This window comes from Aquarana catesbeiana, linkage group LG01 (assembly GCF_042186555.1).
Source record: "Aquarana catesbeiana isolate 2022-GZ linkage group LG01, ASM4218655v1, whole genome shotgun sequence".
NCBI classification, from domain to species: domain Eukaryota; kingdom Metazoa; phylum Chordata; class Amphibia; order Anura; family Ranidae; genus Aquarana; species Aquarana catesbeiana.
The window spans coordinates 493,784,062-493,810,377 of NC_133324.1; the positions used below are offsets into that span (position 1 = coordinate 493,784,062).

Sequence of the window (26,316 nt, forward strand, 5' to 3'; positions counted from 1 at the left end):
CATGTCCTGTGATCTGATGAGACCAAGAAAAACTTATTTGGTTTAGATGGTGTCAAGCGTGTGGTGGCAACCAGGTGAGGAGTACAAAGACAAGTGTGTCTTGCCTACAGTCAAGCATGATGGTGGGAGTGTCATGGTCTGGGGCTGCATGAGTGCTGCCGGCACTGGGGAGCTACAGTTCATAGAGGGAACCATGAATGCCAACATGTACTGTGACATACTGAAGCAGAGAATAATCCCCTCCCTTCGGAGACTGGGCCGCAGGGCAGTATTCCAACATGATAATGACCCCAAACACACCTCTAATACAACCATTGCCTTGCTAAAGAAGCTGAGGGTAAAGGTGATGGACTCGCCAAGCATGTCTCCAGACCTAAACCCTATTGAGCATCTGTGGGGCATCCTCAAACGGAAGGTGAAGGAGCGCAAGGTCTCAAACATCCACCAGTACCGTGATGTCGTCATGGAGGAGTGGTAGAGGCAGTGGCAACCTGTGAAGCTCTGGTGAACTCCATGCCCAAGAGGGTTAAGGCAGTGCTGGAAAATAATGATGGCCACACAAAATATTGACACTTTGGGCCCAATTTGGACATTTTCACTTAGAGGTGTACTTACTTTTGTTGCCAGCGGTTTAGACATTAACCGCTTGCCGACCGCCCTATAGCCGAATGACGGCTGCAGCGCTATTGGATAACTCTCGAAGGGTGTACATTGACGTCCTCCCAGAATCCCGCTCTCGCGCTCCCCCCTGGGGTGCGAACCAGGGAACATCCATGACCGCCGGGTCCAGAGGACCTGGCGCATCACGGATCACTGTAAACGACCGCTGATAGCAGCCATTTACCACCTGATCGCTGCATCAAATGATGGAGCGATCACTTGTAAACAAACCGGCGTCACGTCCGGTTCCTCTTCCCCCCCGTACCTATAGGTACAGAACGAGGGGAGAGATCAAGTGCTGCAGCGCTGTGGGTTGGATGTGTAGTGCCCACAGCGCTGATATGTGCCTATTCCAGCCATCCATCCATCCATACCCAGCCATCCATGCTCAGCATACTCATCCATACTAAGCATACTCATCCATCCGTCCATACTCAGCATACTCATCCATCCATCCATACTCAGCATACTCATCCATCCATACTCAGCATACTCATCCATCCATCCATGCTCATCCATCCATACTCAGCATACTCATCCATCCATCCATGCTCAACCATCCATACTCAGCATACTCATCCATCCATACTCAGCATACCCATCCATACTCAGCATACTTAACCATCCATCCATGCTCACCCATCCATACTCAGCATACTCATTCATCCATCCATGCTCAGCCATCCATACTCAGCATACTCACCCATCCATACTCAGCATACTCAGTCATCCATGCTCAGCATACCCATCCACACTCAGCATACTCATCCATCCATCCGCATCCATACTCAGCATACTCATCCATCCATCCATGCTCACCCATCCATACTCAGCATACTCATCCATCCATCCATGCTCAGCCATCCATACTGAGCATACTCAGCATGCTCATCCATCCATCCATTTTCAGCCATCCATACTCAGCATACTCAGCCATCCATACTCAGCACACTCATCCATCCATCCATGCTCAGCCATCCATACTCAGCCATCCATCCATGCTCAGCCATCCCATCCACCCCGATCCATAATTATTCAAAATACTCATTATGCCTTTATAGATTATACAGTGGGTTGTTTTTTTTTCCAAAATAGGTTCATTTCCATTGTCCTGGTTCTCCAGGGCCTTCAAAAGTGCAAGAGGTAGTCAAGAAATGATATGTGTAATTTATGCTCCAAGAACGCCTGATGGCGCTCCCTGCATGTTGGGCCCCTGTATGTGGCCACGCTGTGTAAAAGTCTCAAACATGTGGTATCGCCATACTCAGGAGGAATAGTAGAATGTGTTTTGGGGTGTAATTTGTGCTGTGCATATGCTGTGTGTGAGAAACAACCTGCTAATATAACAATTTTGTGAAAAAAAAACAAAAAAAAAAAAAATCTTGATTTTGCAAAGAATTGTGGGAAAAAATTACAACTCCAAAAAACTCTCCATGCCTCTTACTAAATACCTTGGAATGTCTACTTTCCAAAAATGGGTCATTTGGGGGGGTATTTGTACTTTCCTAGCTTGTTAGAGTCTCAAGAAGTTAGTCAGTACTTCAGGTGTGATCAATTTTCAGAGATTGGCACCATAGCTTGTGGACTCTATAACTTTCACATAGACCAAATAATATACACTGATTTGGGTTATTTTTACCAAAGATATGTAGCAGTATAAATTTTGGCCAAAATATATGAAGAAAATTACTAATTTGCAAAATTTTATAACAGAAACGAAGAAAAATGCTTTTTTTTTACAGAATTTTTGGTCTTTTTTTTTTTATAGTGCAAAAAATAAAAAACCCAGCGGTGATTAAATACCACCAAAAGAAAGCTCTATTTTTGTGAAAAAAGGACAAAAATTTCATATAGGTACAGTGTTGCATGACTGAGTAATTGTCAAAGTGCCCAGTGGGTAAGTGGTTAATGGCTGTGTGTTGAGTTATTTTGAGGGGACAGCAAATTTACACTGTTATACAAGCTGTACACTCATCACTTTACATTGTAGCAAAGTGTAATTTCTTCAGTGTCGTCACGTGAAAAGATATAATAAAATATTTACAAAAATGTGAAGGGTGTACTCACTTTTCATACTAGACTGTATATATATATATATATACAGTATATATATATATATATATATATATATATATGAATACACCGCCTGAATATAGAGTATACACTGAATATAAAGTCTAAGTTAAATGCAGAGTATATATATATATATATATATATATATATATTAGACTAACTGTATATATCAAATACACTGCAACTAACTAACCTGCCTGCCTAATCTAGCTCAAACTATCTCCGTCCACAGTCAAACACTATACACGGCCGCTATGTAAGCAGCCTTATATAGTATGGGGCATGGACTTAGTCCCCCTGAGCCATAATTGGCCAAAGGCACCCTGTGCCTTTGGCCAATTATGGCTCTCTCTCTCTGCAGAGCGCTCTGTGATTGACCAAAGCCTGCAGGTCGGGTGCAAGCTTTGGCCAATCATAAGACACTAATGCACTGCGATCTTGCAGTGCATTATGGGGCGTTCCGCACTGTTCGAATTTCCCGTGAATGCCCCATATTGTTTGCTGTTCGAGCTCATCCCTAATACCTAGTACGTGATCCGACACTTCCGGGTCTAGAACGCACATGTACTGCCGGCGGCCTGGACTCGATGTCCGCTGGCACCCGCCGAATGTTTGGTACAGGGAGAACGGCGATCTGCCTATGTAAACACGTGGTTCTGTCAGTAAAGAAGGCATGGATCCTGTGTCTCTGTAAAGCAGGGGCACAGATCCATGCCTTCCCCTAGTACAAGCACCTCCCCACAGTAAGAAAACATCAGCTAGGCACACAGTTAACCCTTTGATCACCCCTGATGTTAACCCCTTCCCAGCCAGTGTCATTAGTACAGTGATTAATGCATATTTTGTAGCACTAATCACTGTATTAGTGTCATTGGTTCCCAAAAAGTTTCAAAAGTGTTCATTAGTGTTTGATTTGTTCGTCTGCAATTTAGCAGTCCCACTGATCACCGCCATTACTAGTAAAAAAATTTAAATATATTAAAATATCCCATAGTTTGTAGACGCTATAAATTTTGTGCAAACAAATCAATATACGCTTATTAGGGTTTTTTTTTTTTTTTTTTACCAAAAATATGTAGCAGAATACATATTAGCCTAAATTTATGAAGACATTCAAATTTTTACATTTTTTTATTGGATTTTTTTTATATCAGAAAGTAAAAAATATATTTTTTTTTTTTCAAAATTGCCACTCTTATGTTTATAGTGCAAACAAAAAAAAAACGCAGAGATGATCAAATACCACCAAAAGAAAACTTTCTTTGTGGGAAAAGAGGACTCCAATTTTAATTGGGTACAGTATTGCACAACCATGCAATTGTCAGTTAAAGTAACGCAGTGCCGTATTGCGAAAAATAGTCTGGTCATGAAGGGGGGTAAATCTTCTGGGGCTGAAGTGGTTAAGCATCACTTTAATCTGTCTGTTTACCATAATTTTTCTCTGTGAAATCTAGTAATGAACAATGGGTAACTGCTGCCTTTCAAAAAAGAGAACAGAGCTAACCAAATTTTTATCCTATTAACAGCAACTTATTAACCTTTTGCTTTTTATCTAGATAAGATTAGATAAACAGAGTTGATTACATGCTGCTTCTTTACACTATATACACCATTATGCATGAAAGACAACAATTCAAAAGTAATCATTTGTTTATAATTGGCTAATTGGCTTTTCTAAACAAGGTTGACTACATGTAGACATGCAATATATGTCACCAGATACAGGTGATTAAAGGTATATGTAGACTTTAGTGGTGGTCAGAGACATGACCTTACCTCCGGCACCAGTAGTATGGCGCTTTCACAAATGCAAGCACTAAACTTGGCTATCTTTGCTGCCTGATTATGAAACAACAGCAAACCGCAAGGTCTTGGTAAGCTGGCCAAGTATTTCCCGTGGGAACAGTCTGGCCTAAATCAGTGGGAACTAAAAGCCTAAAGCTGGCCATACGTGGATCGAAATCCAGCTGGCTCAGCAAGGACGAAGTTTGATCCATGTATGGGCATGCCGATTGTACCCAAGTTGATCCATCAACTGACTGGCCAGCCTGTCATTTTTTAAAATAATGATTACAGCTGGTGGCTACAGTTGCTAACAGTATTCATTGCGTTCTGCCAGCTGGGAGGGCTCCCCCTATCCCCAACCCCCCTCCGCCAGCAGAACACAATAGCACTGCGGAAGGCATTACTCCATCAACACTGACTATATTGATGGGGGATTCAAGAGATTTTCTTTCCTTTTTTGTTTACGAAATAATCAAATAATTAAGGAAACTTGATATATGAATTGAGGAGGGGACCTTTCGATCGTCAACTTGTCCTGTTTCTTTTAAAGAAGCTGTAGTACAACTTCTATGAATGGAGGAGCTGGATGGAAAGGGTGGGCATAATTGGGCATTCTTGATGAGTGGCTGTGACGGTTCCCTTAATTCTTTTAACCCCTGCCGAACCAGAAGATTATGGCGGCAGGGTGAAGGCAATGGAGGGGGAAATTTTCTGCTAAATGAGGAAACAGCCGCACAAGAGACACATCACAGTGAAGGTAAGTAATATTCCCTGTACTTGGACTTTAACGCTGGGAGGCCACATATATGTGACCCTATGTAAACACTGTTCTATGCTGAGAGCATGTGCCCTGCACACTTCCATTGTGGGGATGACAACTCTCACTCACTGTTCTGTATCAGGGCAATAAATACAAAATCAGGCTACAGAACTCTGCCCCCCTCACTTCTCCTTAAACGGAGATGCCTGAGAACTATGTAGCTGATAACAGCCAGCCCTGGCAGACAGCACAGAAAGTCATCAGCTCACTAGATTTCTGGTTTGACCAACAGATTGCATACCCTTTCAGAAAAAAATTGTATCAACAAGACAGTCTTGATTTTTTTTTTTCGATTTCAGTCATTTTCAACTTTTCATACCGTTTATGGTTAAGTAACAGTCACACAATGGTCACGGAACAGTAATTTGCAAGGTTCAGCAGGAAACACCAGAGTATGCCGCCTGCAGCTTTTCTCATAGAGTTCAGAGAGCCTGAAATCTCTAGATGATGAGTTAAACAGTACCCCTGTTTGACTGCACCTGTCGAGTCTCATATCATTGGACTTACCCACATGGCAGCATATTGCCTCCTAGCATCATCAACTTACTGCCTTTATAAACAAGAGGTCAGGTGGCATTTAAAAGGGAGACCCTCTTACGTCATTGTATTTATGATGTATTTTAAAGAGTGTTAGCCCAAATAACACACACATATGTATGTATTCTATGTGTGTGTGTGTGTGTGTGTGTGTATGTACAATATCTATCTATATATATATTCTTAGGGTGCTTGCATGCTGATGCTATACATATTAGAAAGTATTCACTCCTGCTCAGATGTACTTCTTTGCCAGTGATACAGGCACATGTGGCCAACCATAATGGCCCCTTCAAAACATTTCTAATTATGTTAATTCTCCTGTACACCTAGTTGCTTCAATTTTGGAAACTGTAAAAGAGATTTCACACAGCATGTGACTATCAATCACCTAGCTTCCACCCAAGGTGCTTGTTATTCTTCCCACATATGTCCACGCCTATCTCTTTCAATGAAGGACTCCTCAGGTTCCTTACTGAGTCAAATATTTTCACAGCTGTGGCTTTTTACAAGTAACCTTCTGCTTCTTTTCGCTCACTGATAACATACAAGGGTAGAAGGTGACAATCTGTGATTACTGGCCATTCCTTTGTAGATAGCATTACTAACACTCATGGATATTTAATCATCTGGGCAAACTGACACACTTTGTGTTACCACTGATAACGCTTGTAACTTTCAAAGAAGTGATTCAATTAAATGTGTGAAACCTGAATTCACCTAAAATATTAATCTGATTCTCTCCAGCAATATATTCTGTAAATTATTCCCTAAATGTAGAACTGTACTGCTACATAAATAAAAATGACATTCAGAAACAGATTTGATCCAGCTCTAGATGTTGCTGTGACTACCAAAATATTGGATATAGTAAGGGGTACTGACACACAAAACTCTGGGCCACCACCTCCGTGATGGAAGAAATCTCTTTCACTTTAGCTGAAACAGTCTGACCAAACTACAGCACCTTTCCAATAAGTATATTGGAGGAAAAGACAATCTCTTTATTGTTCTATCACTGATCAACATATGATCATATTCTGGTTTGTATGGCCAGCATTTATAACCATTTGTAGACTTTGGTATTTTGACACTGTCCTGAAGAATCTGTAAAGCAGGTAAGAATCTCTATGCAGATAAGGGGCATTTGTAGATAAAAACAAACTGTGCAGCTTTGATTAAAGTCAGATAATGCCTTTGCTATAGATGTAGGCCTCCCAAACCCTGGCTGAAAAACCCTCAGAGATGAGATGACCCACCCACCCTGCCTTGTTACTAGGACGTTGCTAAGAGACTCCCAGCTGCTCACCCCCACCATCACAGGAGCGAGTTCTCAAACTTGCAAACTCAGGCACACGCATGGTCCACTATCTTCTACTGTAATTTGGGAGAAAGAGTGCATGTGAGGGGGTATGAATTGGAGAAAGAGCTTGTGTTTATTATGATGGGGGTGAGTAGTAACAACTGGCAGTGTTTTCGCAATGTTATAACAACAAGCCGGGACAGGGGGTGCCATCTCTGGCAGTTTTTCAGTCAGGCTTCAAGAGGACCACACCTATAGCAAGGGCATTATTCAGCTTTAGTCAAAGCTGCACAGTTTGTGCAGGGGGATACCGTCTCTGGGAGTTTTTTGGCCAGGCTTCAGGAAGTAAGTTAATGGCCTACATCTACAAGAAGTGCATTACCCAACTTTAGTCAAGGCTGTACAGTTTGTTTTTATCTACAGGTGCCCATTACCTGCATAGGCAGTTTTTTTGGTAAAGTTGAGCTAACCCTTTATAAGGAATGTGACTTTACTGTATAAAGCATATAATAGTTACATAGTAGGTGAGGTTGAAAAAAGACACACGTCCATCCAACCTATGTGTGTGATTATATGTCAGTATTACATTGTATATCCCTGTATGTTGTGGTCGTTCAGGTGCTTATCTAATAGTTTTTTGAAACTATCGATGTTCCCCGCTGAGACCACCGCCTGTGGAAGGGACTCCACCTCCTTGCCGCTCTTACAGTAAAGAACCCTCTACATAGTTTAATGTTAAACCTCTTTTCTTCTAATTTTAATGAGTGGCCAAGTGTCTTGTTAAACTCCCTTCCAAGAAAAAGTTTTATCCCTATTGTGGGGTCACCAGTACGGTATTTGTAAATTGAAATCATATCCCCTCTCAAGCGTCTCTTCTCCAGAGAGAATAAGTTCAGTGCTCACAACCTTTCCTCATAACTAAGATCCTCCAGACCCTTTATTAGCTTTGTTGCCCTTCTTTGTACTCGCCCCATTTCCAGTACATCCTTCCTGAGGACTGGTGCCCAGAACTGGACAGCATATTCTAGGTGCGGCCGGACCAGAGTCTTGTAGAGCGGGAGAATTATCATTTTATCTCTGGAGTTGATCCCCTTTTTAATGCATGCCAATATTCTGTTTGCTTTGTTAGCAGCAGCTTGGCATTGCATGCCATTGCTGAGCCTATCATCTACTAGGACCCCCAGGTCTTTTTCCATCCTAGATTCCCCCAGAGGTTCTCCCCCCAGTGTATAGATTGCATTCATATTTTTGCCACCCAAATGCATTATTTTACATTTTTCTACATTGAACCTCATTTGCTATGTAGTTGCCCACCCCATTAATTTGTTCAGGTCTTTTTGCAAGGTTTTCACATCCTTCGGAGAAGTTATTGCCCTGCTTAATTAAGCTGGTCATACATTTGGCAATTCCAAAGAACAATCAAACTTTCAATTCCATATTTCGTGGAACTCACAAGCACTTGAAGGCATAAAATGGTGATTTGCAAAAAAAAAATTGTGGAAAAATCTGATCACTTATGAAGATATTGTTGTATTGTTCTCTGTTTTTGATTTGTTCTCATATTAAACTATATTGAAGCAGAATTTTGCTGGTTTTTGGACTTGTGAGTGGTAGATTGCTTAGTTTTAGTTACTTGCAATTGTATTTGCTACCAGTAATCTTCTGGTGCTCTGGGGGTTAATACAGCCACTGGAGCGGTCATAGGCACTCGTCAAGAGGGCACCTTTCATTCATCTTCTATTTATAGAGCGCTTCTCATTGAATCGATAGTACAACTTTTGTGAATGGAGCACAGGGTAGAAAGGATGGGCATAGTCAGAAACTTTTGACATGTGCCTGTGACAGGTTCAGAGGCTCATATTAAACCCCCACAGCACCTGAAGATTATAGCTGCAGGAATATCCAGAGTGGCGCAGAGGAGTGAACATTTCATTGAACATAACAGCAGTAAGTACTGCCCCTGGTGCTAATTTAAAAACAATACTTAACTAAACCTACGCTTTAAATCAGTTTTTTAGTCAAGTTATACAGTATAAGTAAACTACGCTAATAACAAACTAGTCTTGTCCTGAATATGATCAGATGTCTTTATGTCCTATTTACAGCTTTTGGTTTTGAAATTAAAATGTTACTAAGCCCAGGACCCTGCATTCACTATATCTGATCTCAAACAGTACACAGAACATGGAAATGCAATTATTTTAGTAAATATAAATGCTAAATACCTTTTCTCATCAGCAGTACATAGCAGTCTTGTGACTTCTATCAGTGTCCAGCCAAGAACTGGTTAAAGCTTGTAAGAGGAATTTTCATTCTCCTCTGACTGTCCTATGAGGCTGCATGACCCCTGACCCTTTGTCTGGACAGTGCTAATTAGCCCTGTGCTGATCACATGCACCCTCCCAAGAGAAAAATACAAACTCTCTAGGAATACACACCAAACTGAGCATGTGCAGAGTGCAACCAATGATCTGTACTATACGGAGATGGATTGAGGACAGTGGAAAAAGGGGAGGATCAGAGAAGACAGGATTAAACAGCCTTTTTACACAGGTTCCACAGTGAGTATAACAAGCATGCTTTACTACATATACAAACTGATTTTACTGTTGTGGGTTTAGTAACACTTTAAGACTATTCTGACACATTTGTTTACAATTAAAAATCTGTATTTTTATTAACCCCCCAAACATTGTACATTTTTGTTTAGCAGGGACTCTAGAGATTAAAATGGTGGTTGTTGCAATTTTATATGTCACATGGTATACAGTATCTCACAAAAGTGAGTACACCCCTCACATTTTTGTAAGTTTTTTATTATATCTTTTCATGTGACAACACTGAAGAAATGACATTTTGCTACAATGTAAAGTAGTGAGAGTATAGCTTGTATAACAGTGTAAATTTGCTGTCCCCTCAAAATAGCTCAACACACAGCCATTAATGTCTAAACCGCTGGCAACAAAAGTGACTACACCCCTAAGTGAAAATGTCCAAATTGTGCCTAATTAGTCATTTTCCCTCCCTGGTGTCATGTGACTTGTTAAGTGTTACAAGGTCTCAGGTGTGAATAGGGAGCGGGTGTGTTAAATTTGGTGTTATCGCTCTCACTCTCTCATACTGGTCACTGGAAGTTCAACATGCCACCTCATGGCAAAGAACTCTCTGAGGATCTGAAAAAAGTATTGTTGCTCTACATAAAGATGGTCTAGGCTATAAGAAGATGCTCAGCGTCCTATCCAGAGGTTGTGTTTTGGTTATAGACCATAGAGTATGAGTGAGTGTATGAGAATAAAATATTTACAAAAATGTGAGGGGTGTACTCACTGTTGTGAGATACTGTATGTTTTTCAAACTACATTTTTTGGGAAAAATTACACTTTAATGAATTTTAATGCAAAAACACACTATATACAACCAAAATTTTGGTAAAGTATAAAAGATGGTGTTACACCAAAAATAGGTACCTAACATGTTACGCTTTAAATCTGTGCGCACTCATGGAATGGAGAAAAAAAACTGTGATAATAAAAAATCTCCATAGGCTACTCTTTAAAAATGTTTACAGGTTACCAGTTTAGAGTTAGAGAAGAGGTCTATAGCACTAGAATTATTGCTCTCGCTGTAATATTCGCAGAGGAACCTCACATGTGTGGTGCAAACACCGTTTACATATGTGTGTGCGACCTACGTATGTGTTCACTTCTGCATGCGAGCATGGAAAGATGGGGGCGTGTTAAAAAAAATATATTATTTCGGGTTTTTTTACACTTATTTTTTTTTTTCTATAAGACCCCAGATCTCTCCTCTACCTTGAAAAGCATGAGATAAAAAAAATGCTTTACAAAAAAAAAAAAAAAAGGAAGTGTTTACATCTACCCTAAGCGGAGGTGATGTCATGACATGGCTTCTGGCCTCCTAGACCATAGAGACGATAATCTGGCACTGCCAGATCAAATACCAGCCTCCCAGATTGCATGGAGAGCCTGCAGAAGCTCTGGTGGGTGGCGTGAGGGGGCTTCCCCTCCTGCAACTTGTAAAAGCAATCCAATCAGCTGCTAGGATTGCTTTTAGATTAAAAAAAAAAGCATTGCCGTCTGTAAAAAAAAATACCGGGGGTACAGCATACAGTTGCAGCCATAACCCCAATATAACCACTTGAAGCCAATCATATACTTGTCATTGTTTATAAAGGTTTGTTTTTTTGTTTTATTAAAATAACAAACATGTTATACTTACCTGGTCTGTGTAACGGTTTTGCACAGAGCAGCCCTGTCCCTCCTCTTTTCGGGTCCGCTGCTGGCGCTTCTGGCTCCTCCCCCACCGAGTGCCCCTATAGCAAGCTCTCCTGAGCCCCGCTCTGTGTGTCCATAACCGCAATCCCCCTAACCCCCCCCCCCTCGCTCCTCACTGGCTGTGACTGACAGTCAATAGCCCCCACTGCTGTATCTGAGCCAATGAGGAGGGAGAGAGTCTATAGAGTCTCCGCTCGTGCACATCGCTGGATCAAGCTAGGGCACAAGTAAGTATCTGGGGGGGCCTGCATGGGGAGCTGCATGCAGAAGGTTATTTTACCTTACTGCATCGAATGCAAAAAATGTAAAAACCCTTCTGCCTTTACAACCACTTTAATATTTATTGATAATGGTTTCTGTCAAACATTGCATCCATAAAAACACAATACACACGCAAATTCTTCAAATATAGCTAATATTTAGTGTATTTATTACTGTCTATAGTTTATTACAAACATGAAACCTTACTGGGTGAATAAAAAATGCAGCGATCAAGTACAAGGTCACACAGATTTCATGGCAAGCGATGTGTGGAGCCTATTAGCATGGATGATGTTGTTGGAGTGAATATAATGTTGCCATTCTGAAGTGTTCCTGCTGTGCATGTGTCAATGTAAATTTGTGGCCTAAGTGCATTTGCTGTTAAAATCATGTAAGCAATAAGTACACGTACATATGCCTATACTTAGGGTATTGTGATTATGTAGATGATAAGAACAAGTACATGGCATGTATAGTTATTTATGTGCAAAACACAATTTGCACAGCAAAGTTAGCATTGAGCACATTAAAAGGTCACGTGCAAGCCATGCTTGGATAGTGCCATGCCTGTAAAAAATATGCAAAAATATGCAGATCTCCTTGGCTCCCAGGTCAAATCTTTAAGTTAGTATTTACAGCTACATACTTGACCTTAAGAACACACTAGGTATGACTTTTACAAGATACTACAACCCCTGGCAAAAATTATGGAATCACCAGTCCCTGAGGATGTTCCTTCAGTTGTTTATTGTTGTAGAAAAAAAGCAGATCACAGGCATGGCCAAAAACTAAAGGCATTTCAAATGGCAACTTTCTGGCTTTAAGAAACACTAAAAGAAATAAAGAAAAATAATTGTGGTGGCCAGTAACAGTTAGATTTATAGAACAAGCACAGGGAATAAATTATGGAATCACTCAACCCTGAGGAAAAAATTATGGAATCATGGAAAAAAAAACAAACAAAATAACACTCCAACACATCACTAGTACTTTGTTGCACCACCTCCGGCTTTTATAACTGCTTGCAGTCTCTGAGGCATTGACTTAATGAGTGATAAACAGTACTCTTCATCAATCTGGCTCCAGCCTTTTCTGATTGCTGTTGCCAAATCATCTTTGCAGGTTGGAGCCTTGTCATGGACCATTTTCTTTAACTTCCACCACAGATTTTCAATTGGATTGAGATCCGGACTGTTTGCAGGCCATGACATTGACCTTATGTGTCTTTCTTCAAGGAATTTTTTCACAGTTTTTGCTCTACGACAAGATGCATTATCATCTTGATAAATGATTTCATCATCCCCAAACATCCTTTCAATAGATGGGATAAGAAAAGTGTCCAAAATTTCAATGTAAACCTGTGTATTTATTGAAGATTTAATGACAGCCATCTCCCCAGTGCCTTTACCTGACATGCAGCCCCATATCATAACTGACTGTGGAAATTTGCATGTTTTCTTCAGACAGTCGTCTGCATAAATCTCATTGGAACGGCACCAAACAAAAGTTCCAGCATCATCACCTTGCCCAATGCAGATTCGAGATTCATCACTGAATATGACTTTCATCCAATCATCCACAGTCCACGATTGCCTTTCCTTAGCCCATTGTAACCTTGTGTTTTTGTGTTTAGGTGTTAGAGATGGCTTTCTTTTAGCTTTTCTGTATGTAAATCCCATTTCCTTTAGGCGATTTCTTACAGTTCGGTCACAGATGTTGACTCCAGTTTCCTCCCATTTGTTTCTCATTTGTTTTGTTGTACATTTTCTGTTTTCAAGGCATATTGCTTTAAGTTTTCTGTCTTGACACTTTGATGTCTTCCTTGGTCTACCAGTATGCTTGCCTTTAACCACCTTCCCATGTTGTTTGTATTTGGTCCATGTTTTAGACACAGCCGACTGTGAACAACCAACATCTTGTGCAACACTGCGTGATGATTTACCCTCTTTACCTACATACTAACAAGCAGATTTAATCTGATGCAGGTATTAGTGTTTGTAATGAAAATTTACAGGGTGATTCCATCATTTTTTCCTCAGAATTGAGTGATTCCATAATTTATTCCTTGTGCTTGTTCTATAAATCTAACTGTTAGAAAAATTGCTGTTGTCTGATCACTGGGGATAGGGGATTGAGAAAATGCTTCCTCCTATTTGCAGCAGACTGATGACGTCGCCTACGCAAAGTCACTTGCCTGGAGCACAAGAACTGCTCTTTAATGTAAAAAAAAGGAAGTTTTTTTGGAAAATGATACTGTTGTTGTATATGGTAATAAGTTAATATTCGTCATATGGTAATATGTTAAAAAATGTTAATATTTCCATGCATTTTTAAATACTTACTTTCATATCTGTTTGGTGTATTAGAATGGAAATCACCATTATAAATGGTAAGTATGAGGCTATGTTCTCACTGATCCAACACAAGTCGCACGACTTCCGATCCGACACGTGCCCTGAGACTTCAGGTCCGGCTTCTATTCAACTTCAATGAATGGGATCTGATTTTCATCCGACTTTGAGAAGATTGTGACAACGTTGACCAATCAAAAAAATTCCTTGGTCTCTGGTATGGATAAAACCTCACGCCAAATTTATAAAAAAAAATTGTCTGAGCATATGCAGCCCGCATCTCAGGAAAGGGGGGGGGACTAGGAAAGAAGACATCAGTGGAGGAAAACCGGAGAAAGAAGACATCGATGGAGGAGCCAGAGAAAGAAGACAATGATGGGGGAACCAGATAGAGCTGAAACAACTAATCGATATATCGACAACTAATCGATTATGAAAATAGCTCAGTACACCATCCATACATGTCAGTAAGTGCCTGAGAACTTGTGAATGTGAATGTGTGAGGAGCAATGCCTCATGGAACATGTAGTCCTGGGCAGGTAGTGAGTGGGTGTAAAGGCAGAAGTTTTTTACCTTGTTATAGGGGCACACTATAATATAATTTGTAGCTTGCTATTGGGGCACTCTGAAGGCAGGTGGAGCCAGAAGCATCGGTGAGGAACCCCAGAAGAGAAGAATCTGGGCTGCTCTGTGCAAAACCATTACACAGAGCAGATAAGTGTAACATGTTTGTTGTTTTAAAAAAAATACTTTAAAGACTGTGCAGGGAATCTGAACCCAGAGAAGGTGGAGGCTGATAGACTGGAGGTAATAGAAGGCGTTACAATTACATTTAAAGTAAACTTTTACATAGAGGCAAGCCACATTACGTGGGAGCAGGGCATATTACATGCAGATAGGACACATGGGAACAGGGCACATTACAAGGAGGCAGGGAACATTACAGGGGGCAGGGATCATTACATGCGCCCCGGTGTGAAAGGGGTCCAAATAAAAAATGTGATCTCCTAGTCTGATATTTACCAGATTCAACCTCCAATACTATATACAGTATATCTCTTCTGTCTGTTATTCTCAGAGTGGATTCGAGATTTTTCTCCCTAAACATATAGTTAGTTGTTTATATACACCACTGCATAGAGATTTTTAAGAATACATTTTTTTTAAACTTTACATATTAAATTATACACCACACTTTTTCTAAAGGTTATTATCCAATTAATCAATTAATCGAAACAATAATCGGCCAACTAATCGATTATGAAAATAATCGTTAGTTGCAGCCCTAGAACCAGAGTGAGAAGACATAGCTGGTGGAACCGGAAAAAGATGTCATCTTGATTGGAGCTAGGATGGGGGACATTCTCCATTTTTAATAAAGGACTTGTCAAAACCATTTCTTGTTTTTTGTAACACTACGCTGCTTTTTCTGGTGAATGGGTAGGGGTACAATGTACCCTATACTCATTCAAATGATGAGGGCGGGATCCAGGGTCCCCCTTTCTTAAAGGGGGCTTCCAGATTCCAAAAAAAAAACCCTGTCCGCAGACCCCCACAACCACCGTCCAGAGTTGTGAGGAAGGGGCCCTTGTGCCCATTAACAAGGTGCTTGTTGAGGGCATGTGGCCTGGTATGGTTCAGGAGTGGAGGGCGCTTGCTTGTCCCCCCCTTTCCTGACCTGCCTGGCTGCATGCTCGGTTAAGGGTCTTTTGGGGGGATCCTACGTTGTTTTTTTTTTTGCCGTGGGGTTTACCCTCAAAATCCATACCAGACCTAAGGGTCTGATATGGTCTTGGGGGTGGGCCCCCATGCCATTTGAAAAAAAAATTGGCATGGGGTTCCCCCTCAAGATCCATACCAGAGCCTGGTATGGATGTGTGTGTGTGTGTGTGGGGGGGGGGGGGGGGTTGGCCCGTGTCGTTTTAGAGGATTTTACATTACTAACATTACATATACTTGATCGCATGCCACAAGTTGGATCAGTTGACTTGGATGCGACTTCCATTCAAATCAATGGCCTGAAATCGCACCCAAATCAGACCAAAGTAGTGCAGGGACCTTTTTTAAAGTCGGAACAACACAAGTCGGACGAGTTAAGACATTGATTTTGACATGTCATGCGACTTGTGCTCTCAAAGTCGGAGTGCATGTCGGACCACTGTGAACCGGCTCTCTAAATTCAGCTAGAAGTGCTAAATAAGTCAGGTAGCTGAATTTATGTCCAGATACAGCCAAGTCTTTTCTAAAACCATAATTACTTAAGGGCACAAACTCTAACTGACAAAGACACTGTAAATGACATGGTAATATATGTTCCAAAAAAATTACGCAAATAGAAATTATTGCCCACAGGAACCAATGTCTAATCACTATTTTGTAGTAGAGCTTAGAAAATTCAAAATTACTTCTGATGGTTGCTATCGGCAATTACATATGCTTCCTCTTCACCAGTCTTCATAAATTAGGTCAACTGTGAGTTTTCTATGTCTTGCCTATGCATCTATTGTCTTACCTGAGAGAGGTTTAATCCATTAAGTGGATGGCATTGTTCTTCTACTTTCTCTACTGCTCCAGTCCTCTTTTTAAGACGTTCGGCTTCCTGGGCAAGATATAAATCCAGCACTGGGACTCCTCTTGACTTAATATCAACCTCTGTCAGTGAATTTACCATCAGCATGACCCATACAGGTCTCTTTCGCTCCCAGTTTCCTGCTATTGCATTAAATAAGTAGTCTGCATAAAGTCCTTTCCCTCTTTGATCTGGCGTCATCCATGAGGGCATCATGAGTTTAACATATTCCAAATGGCGCTTTAGTCTGCGGTAAATGTCCTTTGGAAGAACGCTTTGTAGATTTTCACCGTGAGGCAGCATTTGGCAACTGGTCAGAGCAGAAATTGTATATGGGTCTGTCAAATCCAACTCAAAATACACAATATTACTCTGCTGGAAAGCTTTCTTAGAGTTTTCTGGGATAAAATCCCACACCCTTGTGTATGGGACATGAATAGTGCCAAAAAAGTATGAAGGAGGGTCTCGTTTGATGGTCCAAAGGAAGGAATTCAAATTACTTTGCTGAAGAAAGAAAGAAAAATACTGGGCTTAAAAACACAATTTTTATTAACATTACTGGTGTAATATTACCATCATAATGACAGGATAGCCATTTTTTGTTGATGTTTTATCACAATATAACATTTTTAAATCAAGTTTAAAGGGGTTGTAAAGATGTTTTTTTTTTTTTTTTTAAATAACAAACATGTTATACTTACCTTCACTGTGCAGCTCGTTCTGCACAGAGTGGCCCCGAACCTGGTCTTCTGGGGTCCCTCGGCGGCTGTTTCAGCTCCTCCCCGCAAGCATTTACCACCTTCATGCGAGCTCCCTCGCACGGTGGTGAGTGCTTGCGGGCGCGCTCCCGTGATACAGCCGGCGGCTATAGCCGCTCGCTGTATCACTCGGCCCCGCCCCCCGGCGCGCCGCGTCATCGGATGTGATTGACAGCAGCGCGAGCCAATGGCTGCGCTGCTTTCAATCCATCCACTGCAGCCAATCAGCAACCAGGCTGAGCTGCAATGAAGCTGACGAGGACGAGGAGCGAAGATTCGAGGCGTCAGGTAAGTAAAACGGGGGGGCTGGGGGCGGCGGTACTGTCAAAAGTTTTTTCACCTTAATGCATAGAATGCATTAAGGTGAAAAAATGTTTACCTTTACAACCCCTTTAATGCTATATCGTAATGAATAAGAATGTCAATAAATAAATTCCCACAATTTATACATAATAAATACAATTTCATATTGTAAGAGATTGACACATCCCTGGCTGTTTTGAATTATTGGACTCCATCCAAAAAGTTCTACTTCCCTGAACTTTGCTTCAATTTATCTTATTCCAAAACAAAACTGACACTCAGCCACTCACAAATTCAATACAGTATTGCAGGTCAGGTGAGCGTTCAGTTATTAAAGAAGGTTCAGTCAGATTCACATAGGTCACCTCTTAAAGGTGCTCTTGCCACAGCCCGCACTCCAGCCTCCTTCCTGTACAAAGCAGAGTTAATGCCCTGCATTGCATGTGCAAGGTCTAGTTTTTTTTTCTAAAAAAATAATAAACATGTCACACTTACCTGCTCTGTTGCAGTGGATCTGCACAGAGCGGCCAAGATCCTCCTCTTCTCGGTTTCCTCTTCTGTGCTCCTGACCCCTCCCTCCTGTTGAGTGCCCCCCACAGCAAGCAGTTTGTTATGGGGGCACCCGAGCCGAGTCACAGCTCCCTGTGTCCATTCAGACACGGAGCCCTAACCCGGCCCCGCCCCCTCTCTCTCCTGATTGGCTAACTCACTTTGATTGACAGCAGCGACAGCTAATGTCTCAGCCAATCAGGAGGGAAAATCTCAGGTGGCTAAAACACTCGTGGACATCCCTGGACAGAGAGGGACCTCAGGTAAGTGTTAGGGCGGCTGCTGCACACAGAAGGCTTTTTTTTAAGATAAAAAAAACTTCTGCCTTTACAACTCTTCACTTTGACAGTGCAAGGGATACATTTTAACTTTCCAGAGATCAGCTTTAAGCTAACATACCTCCAACATCAGCAGTTGAGAAAAATGCACAACCTGCAAAGGAAAATACATACAGAGTGCTTTGCATTCCTGGTGATAGGTTGTTGTGGTTAAACTGAACCGGATTTTGGGCATAGTAAAGGAACATGGGTAAATATAGTCTAAGTCTAGTCACAATACACACTGCACACATATGCTGCATTCTTTGTACCCACAAAATATTCCTTCACTGTGTACCATACCTCAAGTGAGGGTTTCACAGACACACTTAAAACTGAAGGAACATCTTTAAAAAATAAAATAAAATATGGACAAACAGTTGAAATTTTGTGTGAGCCTACCTTAAAGTGACTCTGATTTTTTTTAAAATAAAAATAACAAACATGTTATACTTACCTGCTCTGTGCAATGGTTTTGCACAGAGCAGCCCCAATCTTCCTCTTCTGGGGTCCCCCGCTGGTGCTTCTGGCTCCTCCTGTTCATGGGGTGCCCCAACAGAAAGCTGCTTTCCATGGGGGCACCCGTATGGGTTCGCTCCCAAGTCACAGCTTTTGATTGACAGCAGTGTGAACCAATGGCTCCTGCTGCTATCAATCTTTCCAATAAGGTGGTTGGAGCTGCTGCGCTCATGCACATCGCTGGATCAGGTTGAGCTCAGGTAAGAAAAATGGGGGGGGGGGTTGGTCTGGAGGGGAGCTGCAGCACAGAAGGTTCTTTAGCTTAAAGTGGTTGTAAACCCTGTTACACCACTTGTACCTACAGATAAGCCTATAATAAGCCTTACCTATAGATACTGTAAATATTGGCTAAACCTACACGGTTTAGGAGATATTTACCATATACGCTTGCACCGACGTCATCGGCGCATGTGCACTGAAGAAACGGTTCTACTGTGAACGGCGGCTCTCGTGCACACTTGCGGGAGTGACGACTTTGCGGGTCCGGCCAATCACAGCACCGCCCGTGAATCCGTAAATGACTCCGGGAGACATGACGCCAGTCACAGCGGTATACGGGGACCGCTACAACAGCTTCAATCTAAGGTGAGTATTTCATAATGAGCTAGTATGCGATGCATACTAGCTCATTATGCCTTTGTCTTGCAGTTTTTTTTTTTTATATGGGTTTACAACCACTTTAATGCATAGAATTCATTAAGGTGAAAAACTTTAAAGCGAAGTTCCACCTAAAAATGGAAGGTGACACCCTGACATGCCACATTTGGCATGTCATTTTTTTGGAGGGGGGGCGTATACCCTCTTTTTAGAGGGATCCAGCTCCCACTTCCTCCCAGGGCACCATGGCGCCAGAAGGAAGTTCAACTCTCCCCCCTCCCTCTCGACAATCATCTGGGACACGTCACAGGTCCCAGATGATTGCCCGGCCAGTCATAGTGCAAAGCGCGGCTCGCACATGCACAGTGCGTGCTCGACTGTGAAGCCACAGCTGAGCGCCCACAGTGGCAATCCTGGCACCACAGAGAGGAGGGGGAGAGGAGCGGGGCTTCATTTGCCCACATCGCTGGATCGTGGGACAGGTGAGTGTGGAACTCCGCTTTAAGACCCCTTTTACACCAAGGCATTTTTGCAGCGTTTTAGTGCTAAAAATAACGCTATTAAAACGCTCATAAAACGATCCCCATGCATCTCAATGGACCCTTTCACACTGAGGCGTTGCGCTGGCGGGGCGTTGAGAAAAGTCCTGCAAGCAGCATCTTTGGAGCAGCTTTTGGGCGTTGAAAAAAGCGCTTCAAAAACGCCCCTCTCCATTGAAATGAATTGAAAACGCTGTAAAAACGCCTGAATAGCGCCTATAATCCGCCCTGAGCTGTAGAGTCACATGATCTTACAAAAAGGTAAACATGCAAGCAGAAAAGAGAGCATCTACAACAACAGGACTGAAATTGTGGGAAGGTCAGAATGATTAAACAGACCATCAAAGTGCCAAAAAAACAAAATTAAAGTGACAAAAAAAAAGAATTAATCCCAGAAAAATTAAGATTTGAAATAAAACAAGACACTGCTTGTTACTTTACAAGACACTGCTTGTTTTACATGATCTCACAAAGGATAAACATGCAAGCAGAAAGATAACATCAATAACACATGCTTCAATAATGCTTGAAAAACGCTGTTAAAATGCCTGCAGAGTTGCGTTAATTTTACCGCTAGCGCCCCTAAAACATGGTAAAAACGTGGTAATAACGCTAAGGCGTTTTAGGGCGTTTCTGAAGTGCCTTGGTGTGAAAGGGGTCTCAGGCTTTACAACCACTTTAAAGAACTTTGTTTAAATAGTCTGAAACTTAGCAACCAGCAACTTCTAAGGCTATAATTATTTCATCAGAAGTATGTAATGTACAGTGGTAAGCACTAAGTTATTTACAACACAATGTATAGAGTGCAGCGGTCATAGTGCCCTTTTTATTAAAGGTCAGCAGGAGAAAAATATAGCTTATGCTTTCGTCAAAGGGAAGATAAAAGTGGATGGCACTGGTGGTCAGTGGGAGAAAAAAAAGTCTGGCATTTATAGTTAGGGGGAATAATTATTGGCATGAGTGGTTAGGGGACGAAAAAGTGTTCCAGCATTTGTGGCTAGGAGGACGAAATATACTCAGCATCAGTGGTCGGCAGGGGGGAAAACAAAGTCAGGGTCACTGGTGAGTGGAAGTAAAATATGGAAGCAAAGTTGGTGGTCAGTGGGAGAGAAAAAAAATGGTGAAGGGCAAGAAAAGGACAGTGGTGCTTAGTGTGGAGAAAGGGGGGCATTGGTGTTCACTGGGGGAAGAGGGGGGACATTAGTGCTCAGTATAGAGAGAAGAAAGGCACTCATACTCCATGGAGGGAGGGATTGGCACTGTTGTTCAGTGGGGAAAAAGGGGGGGGGGGGAGAACCCTAAAAAAAAAAGAAGAAAACTAATGCAGCCACCACATCTAATGTTTGGTAGCCTGCGATCATATTATATTTATCAATATATACCGAAAGTTCGGCTTTTGTCCAATCGGCTGCAGTACACATGGGCTGAATATCAGCTGGTTTCTATTGGACTGGCTGATTCCACCCGACATTTGGCCCGTGTATACTAGGCTTTACGCTACAAGCTTAGGTCTGCTACTTGCATAGCTCGTAGTTCAAACCTTTACGTATGGTACAACAATGAAACTGTGTTCCATGGTAACGATACTGATATCATTGCAACCCTAGACACAAGCATGTCCCTTCACTATTGATGTTCTGCCTGAAATTCAGTTTGCAGTGGGGTTATTCAGCCCAATCACAAAAACAATTAACATCCTATAGTATAGAAAATGAATATAGTAATGAATGGGGAAGAGGAACTTTACAGCACATAACATTTATTCTAAGATACTGTATATCACTTAAAGTGATTGTAAACCTTCCTTTTTTTAAATAACAAACATATAATTTTTACCTCCACTGTGCAGTTTGTTTTGCACAGTGTGGCCCTGAACCTCGTCTTCTGGGGTCCCCTGGCAGCGCTTGCGGCTCCTCCCCGCATCAGTAAACCCCCTGGGAGAAGCGTTCTCTCAGGGGGTTACCTTGCGGGCGCGCTCCAGAGTCCAGCATTTGCATGCTTAGACACAGAATGCTGGACTCGGCCCCGCCCCTCGGCACCTGCGTCATCGGATTTGATTGACAGCAGCAGGAGCCAATGGCTGCGCTGCTATCAATCTATCCAATCAAGAGTCAAGAACCCCAGGCAGAGAAGGTAAGAGTGTCTCCACCGAGGGAACTAACAGGCTTAGGTGAGTAAAACAGGGGGGCTAGGGGGCCGGTCACTGTCAGAAGTTTCATCCTATGCATTAAGGTGAAAAAACACAAGGGTTTCCCCTTTAGGTGGAAAGAACCAGTACATGCCAATATAAGTAATTAGATAGCAGCAGTCAATGAAATCATGAGCCATCCTCCCTCTGACGCTAGGATGAAAAATTCAGCAAGACCTGGCTCTATCAACACCAATTTTGATTCACCGATAACTATAAATCTAACCTTTTGTGTTAATAGAATCAATCAAGAAACTTCTCTAGGTTTGAGCAACTGGTCCAGAACCCTTCACACCTCAGTTTACGCTGTGCTACACTATACCCTTCTATTAGCCGAATTTGCCTAAATGCCTTCAATATTCCATATTGACTTAATTCACTGATCTGGCCTCGAAGGCTACATTCCAGGCTCTGGTTAATAAATTGTCTCAAACAGTTCTATTTCAAATGCACCTATATAGCTGTATTTTGTCACCTGTACCCGAAAGCTATTTCTATCAGCAAATGTTTGTTATGTGCATTTTTGTGACTCTTAAATAATTAAAAAAAAATATGGGATCAGTCTTAGTCCTTGGTGTACCTCATTGCCATACTGAGCTTATTTAAGGTAAGTATATTGTCTGGGCTTCAGGCTAAAATCAAATCATCAAGTAGAGAAGAGTCTGACCCCAGGTTCGTGTTGCTGTCTGTGCCTCAGTTGGGAAATATTTAATTTATTTCCTGTACCAGGCAGCACTAGTAACTAAAGGTAGAAAGTGAGGATATTTATCTTTATAGGATCATATACAGCAGAAAAACAGGCAGACCTAGCTACTTTCACACTGGGGCGTTGGGGGCTTTTAACCCCCCGCTAGCGGCCAAAAAAAGGGTTAAAACCACCCGCAAAGCATTGCTGCGGTTCGGCAGGCGCTGCCCATTGATTTTATTGGGAAGGGGCACTTTAGGAGTGGTTTGTACACCGCTCCTACAATGCTGCAAAGATGCTGCTTGCAGGACTTTTTTTACCGTCCTGCAATCGCATCGCTGAGTGAGAAGAGAGGCTCTTTACAGGCACCATGCAGGCGCTATTTTTAGCGCTATAGCGCCTGTAAAGCGCCTCAGTGTGAAAGCAGCCAAGGCTTAATGTACACAGGACGATTTACAACCTCTTCTGAACGATTTAACTTGACAGATATTAACTGATGTTTCCATTTAGAAGCGTTTTTTTTTTTTTCAAATAGTCAAAAATTAAAAACACCTCTAAACGAAACCTGGCTAAACGCACATTTACAAGCTGTTACAGGCGTTTTTAGCATTTCAAATGCCTCTGAACATCCGTCCTGAACGCATTTTTTTTTTCTACCAAAAAATGCTTCTAAACTCAACTGCCTAGAAACAACTATAAATGACCCTGTGTACAGTACATGTACTGATAAGATAACATAGAGGAGAGTTCAGGGGCAGCTGAAAAAAATACCCAACTGCTCCTAAGCATCTATTTATCAGCAGCCGTGTACATGAAGCCTAACCTTTTCTTACTCTAGTTTAAGGCTCCTTTCACACTGGGTGGGTACGGCGTCGGCGGTAAAACTGCGCTATTTTTAGTGCCACTTTACCGTCATTTTAGCGGCGGTATTCGGCCGCTAGCGGGGAGGTTTTCCCCCATGCTAGTGGCCGAGAAAGGGTTAAAACCACTGCAAAGCGCTGCTGCTTGCAGGACTTTTTTTACCGTCCTGCCAGTGCACCGCTTCAGTGTGAAAGCTCTCGGGGCTTTCACATTAGAGACACAGCAGCGGCTCTTTCAGGGCACTTTGCAGGCGCTATTTTTAGTGCTGTAGCGCCTGCAAAGCGTCCCAGTGTGAAAGGGGTCTTACTAAGTAAAAGACTACATTTCTCCTTTAAACACAAATAATTTCCATAATATGAAATTTGAACATTATCTCAACAATGATGTCGTCATCCTGAAGATAGCTGCAGAGATTAATCCATGGAAGAATTATAGAATTATTAACCAGATTACATTACATTGATACACATGTACAGGTATCAGGCAGCTGAACAATTAAATGGATTTAAAAAAAAAGGTGGAATCAAGATATTTTGAAATTTTTAACTTAGCACACATACACATCAATCTGTAAACACACATAAATAAAATATGCTTGCTAATGAGACCTAGGAAGAAAGCCCATGAGAAATAAGCTATGAAGGGTTGTTAGTTTGTTGGCTACAGTAAACTGTACACAGTGTGCATAAAGGGTAATTTGTATTTATGAGACCTACATATGTATAAAGCCAACAGTATCTGTTCTGTGCCAAAGACTCCACTGCCTGGCCCAAAAGGATTAGTCGTGGTAAAAATCATCTGCTTCGTTCTGAAAAACTCTATATAACAGTATGAGAAATTAGAAGTTTCTGAGCTGGAATTGTTTTACATGGTAAATCTCTAACATTCCTACTGCAAGAACTATTATTACATCATAACCACAGACTTTCCAGTACCTAGATGAAGCCATAGTGATCACACAGTGTGCCTGCCCAGCTGCATGAATATATTTATAGCTACATACTATCCAAATACTCTCTCTTCGGTATGAACCCTGTCTATTCTGACACTTTAGCGATTGAGGCATATTGAAGAGAAGCCCACCTAGTCCGATATTCACGTTTGTCCTCAAACCAGTGGTATTAACTGAGTAGCTTAGCTGGGCGCCTCACTGAGTCCCTTTCAGCTTGTGATTGTGCAACCAATAATTCCTATAGGGATCTGTACTCATGGAGGCCTTCAGAAATCCTGCAGAGTATGACTTTCCCCATAGCAAAGACTGGGGCTGCAGTCTCCATGCACAGGCTTAAGAGGACCCAGAAGCAGGTCGTGTTGTGCCTGGCGGCACATTCTAAAGCTTGTACTAAGTAGCTTCCTCTCCCTCTCTCTGCATTAAGTAAGGTTTGAATCTGATTAGTAATAATAGAATAGAAACTCTTGTCCTTGTGGAGTTTTTCAATCTGCTTAAGCAGTGGTGTAACTATGTTTGATAAGACCCCATAGTAAAACTTTTAGGAGGCCCCCTGCTTCTTTCCCCTCTATCTCAAAGGAAACTCTTCTAGTGATAAACAATCCTATGTGCTTTCATTGCACTCTTTTATAGAGGTTATGAAACAGTGGCGGCTGGTGCTCAAATTTTTTTTTTTGGGGGGGGCGCAAAAAATGTTGAAAAAAAATCATCAATTGCAGCCACTGTGCCCATCAAATGCTGCTACTGTGCCCCCTGTGTCCCAACACTGTTCCCCCTGCTCTCCTGCCCCACCACTGTAACCCCCTGCTCATCTGCCCCACCAATACACCTCCTTTCACATCTGCCCCACTGCTCTACCACCCAGCTTTTCTGCCCCAACACTGAACCCCCCTGCTCATCTGGCCCAACAACCCCCCCTGTTCATCTGGCCCATCACTGTACCCCCCTGCTCTTCTATCCTACTGCTGAACCCCCTTCTTATCTCTTCTACCACTGTACCTCCCTGCATATCTGTCACACCGCTGTACCCTCTTGCTCTTCTGTTCCACCTCTGAACCCCTCCTGCTCATTTTTCCCACCGCTGTACCCTCTTCTCAGCTATGATATGTGTGATATGCATATTGGTGAAAGGAAGCAGAGATGAGACACATCTACCTGTCCTGGCACACTCATCCTGCTGATCCTTCTTGCATCCAGCCCATGTGCTTGTATGTGACATCACATACAAGTATATGGAATGGATGCGCAATGATAACCTCAGGTCAGGGGAATTCTCTGAAAGCAGTGGGCCTGTGTGCAGGATCTTAAGTTGGGCCCCCACAGCTGCGAAAAAGTAGTTGGGTGTGATTTTCATTGCGCTTAATACTGGCTGTGGCTTAAAAGGACACAGAGTACAG

General features: G+C 42.1%; 1 protein-coding gene across 2 annotated transcripts in view; it reads right to left on the reverse strand.

Annotated features, from left to right (window-relative positions):
• Positions 1-26,316, reverse strand: part of TRABD2A (TraB domain containing 2A) — a 149,920-nt gene that overhangs the window by 98,971 nt on the left and 24,633 nt on the right. For both annotated transcript variants that reach the window (XM_073592098.1, XM_073592109.1), the window contains exon 2: positions 16,598-17,158. In XM_073592098.1, coding sequence (XP_073448199.1) covers positions 16,598-17,158 — 561 coding nt within the window. The remainder of the gene's footprint in view (positions 1-16,597; positions 17,159-26,316) is intronic.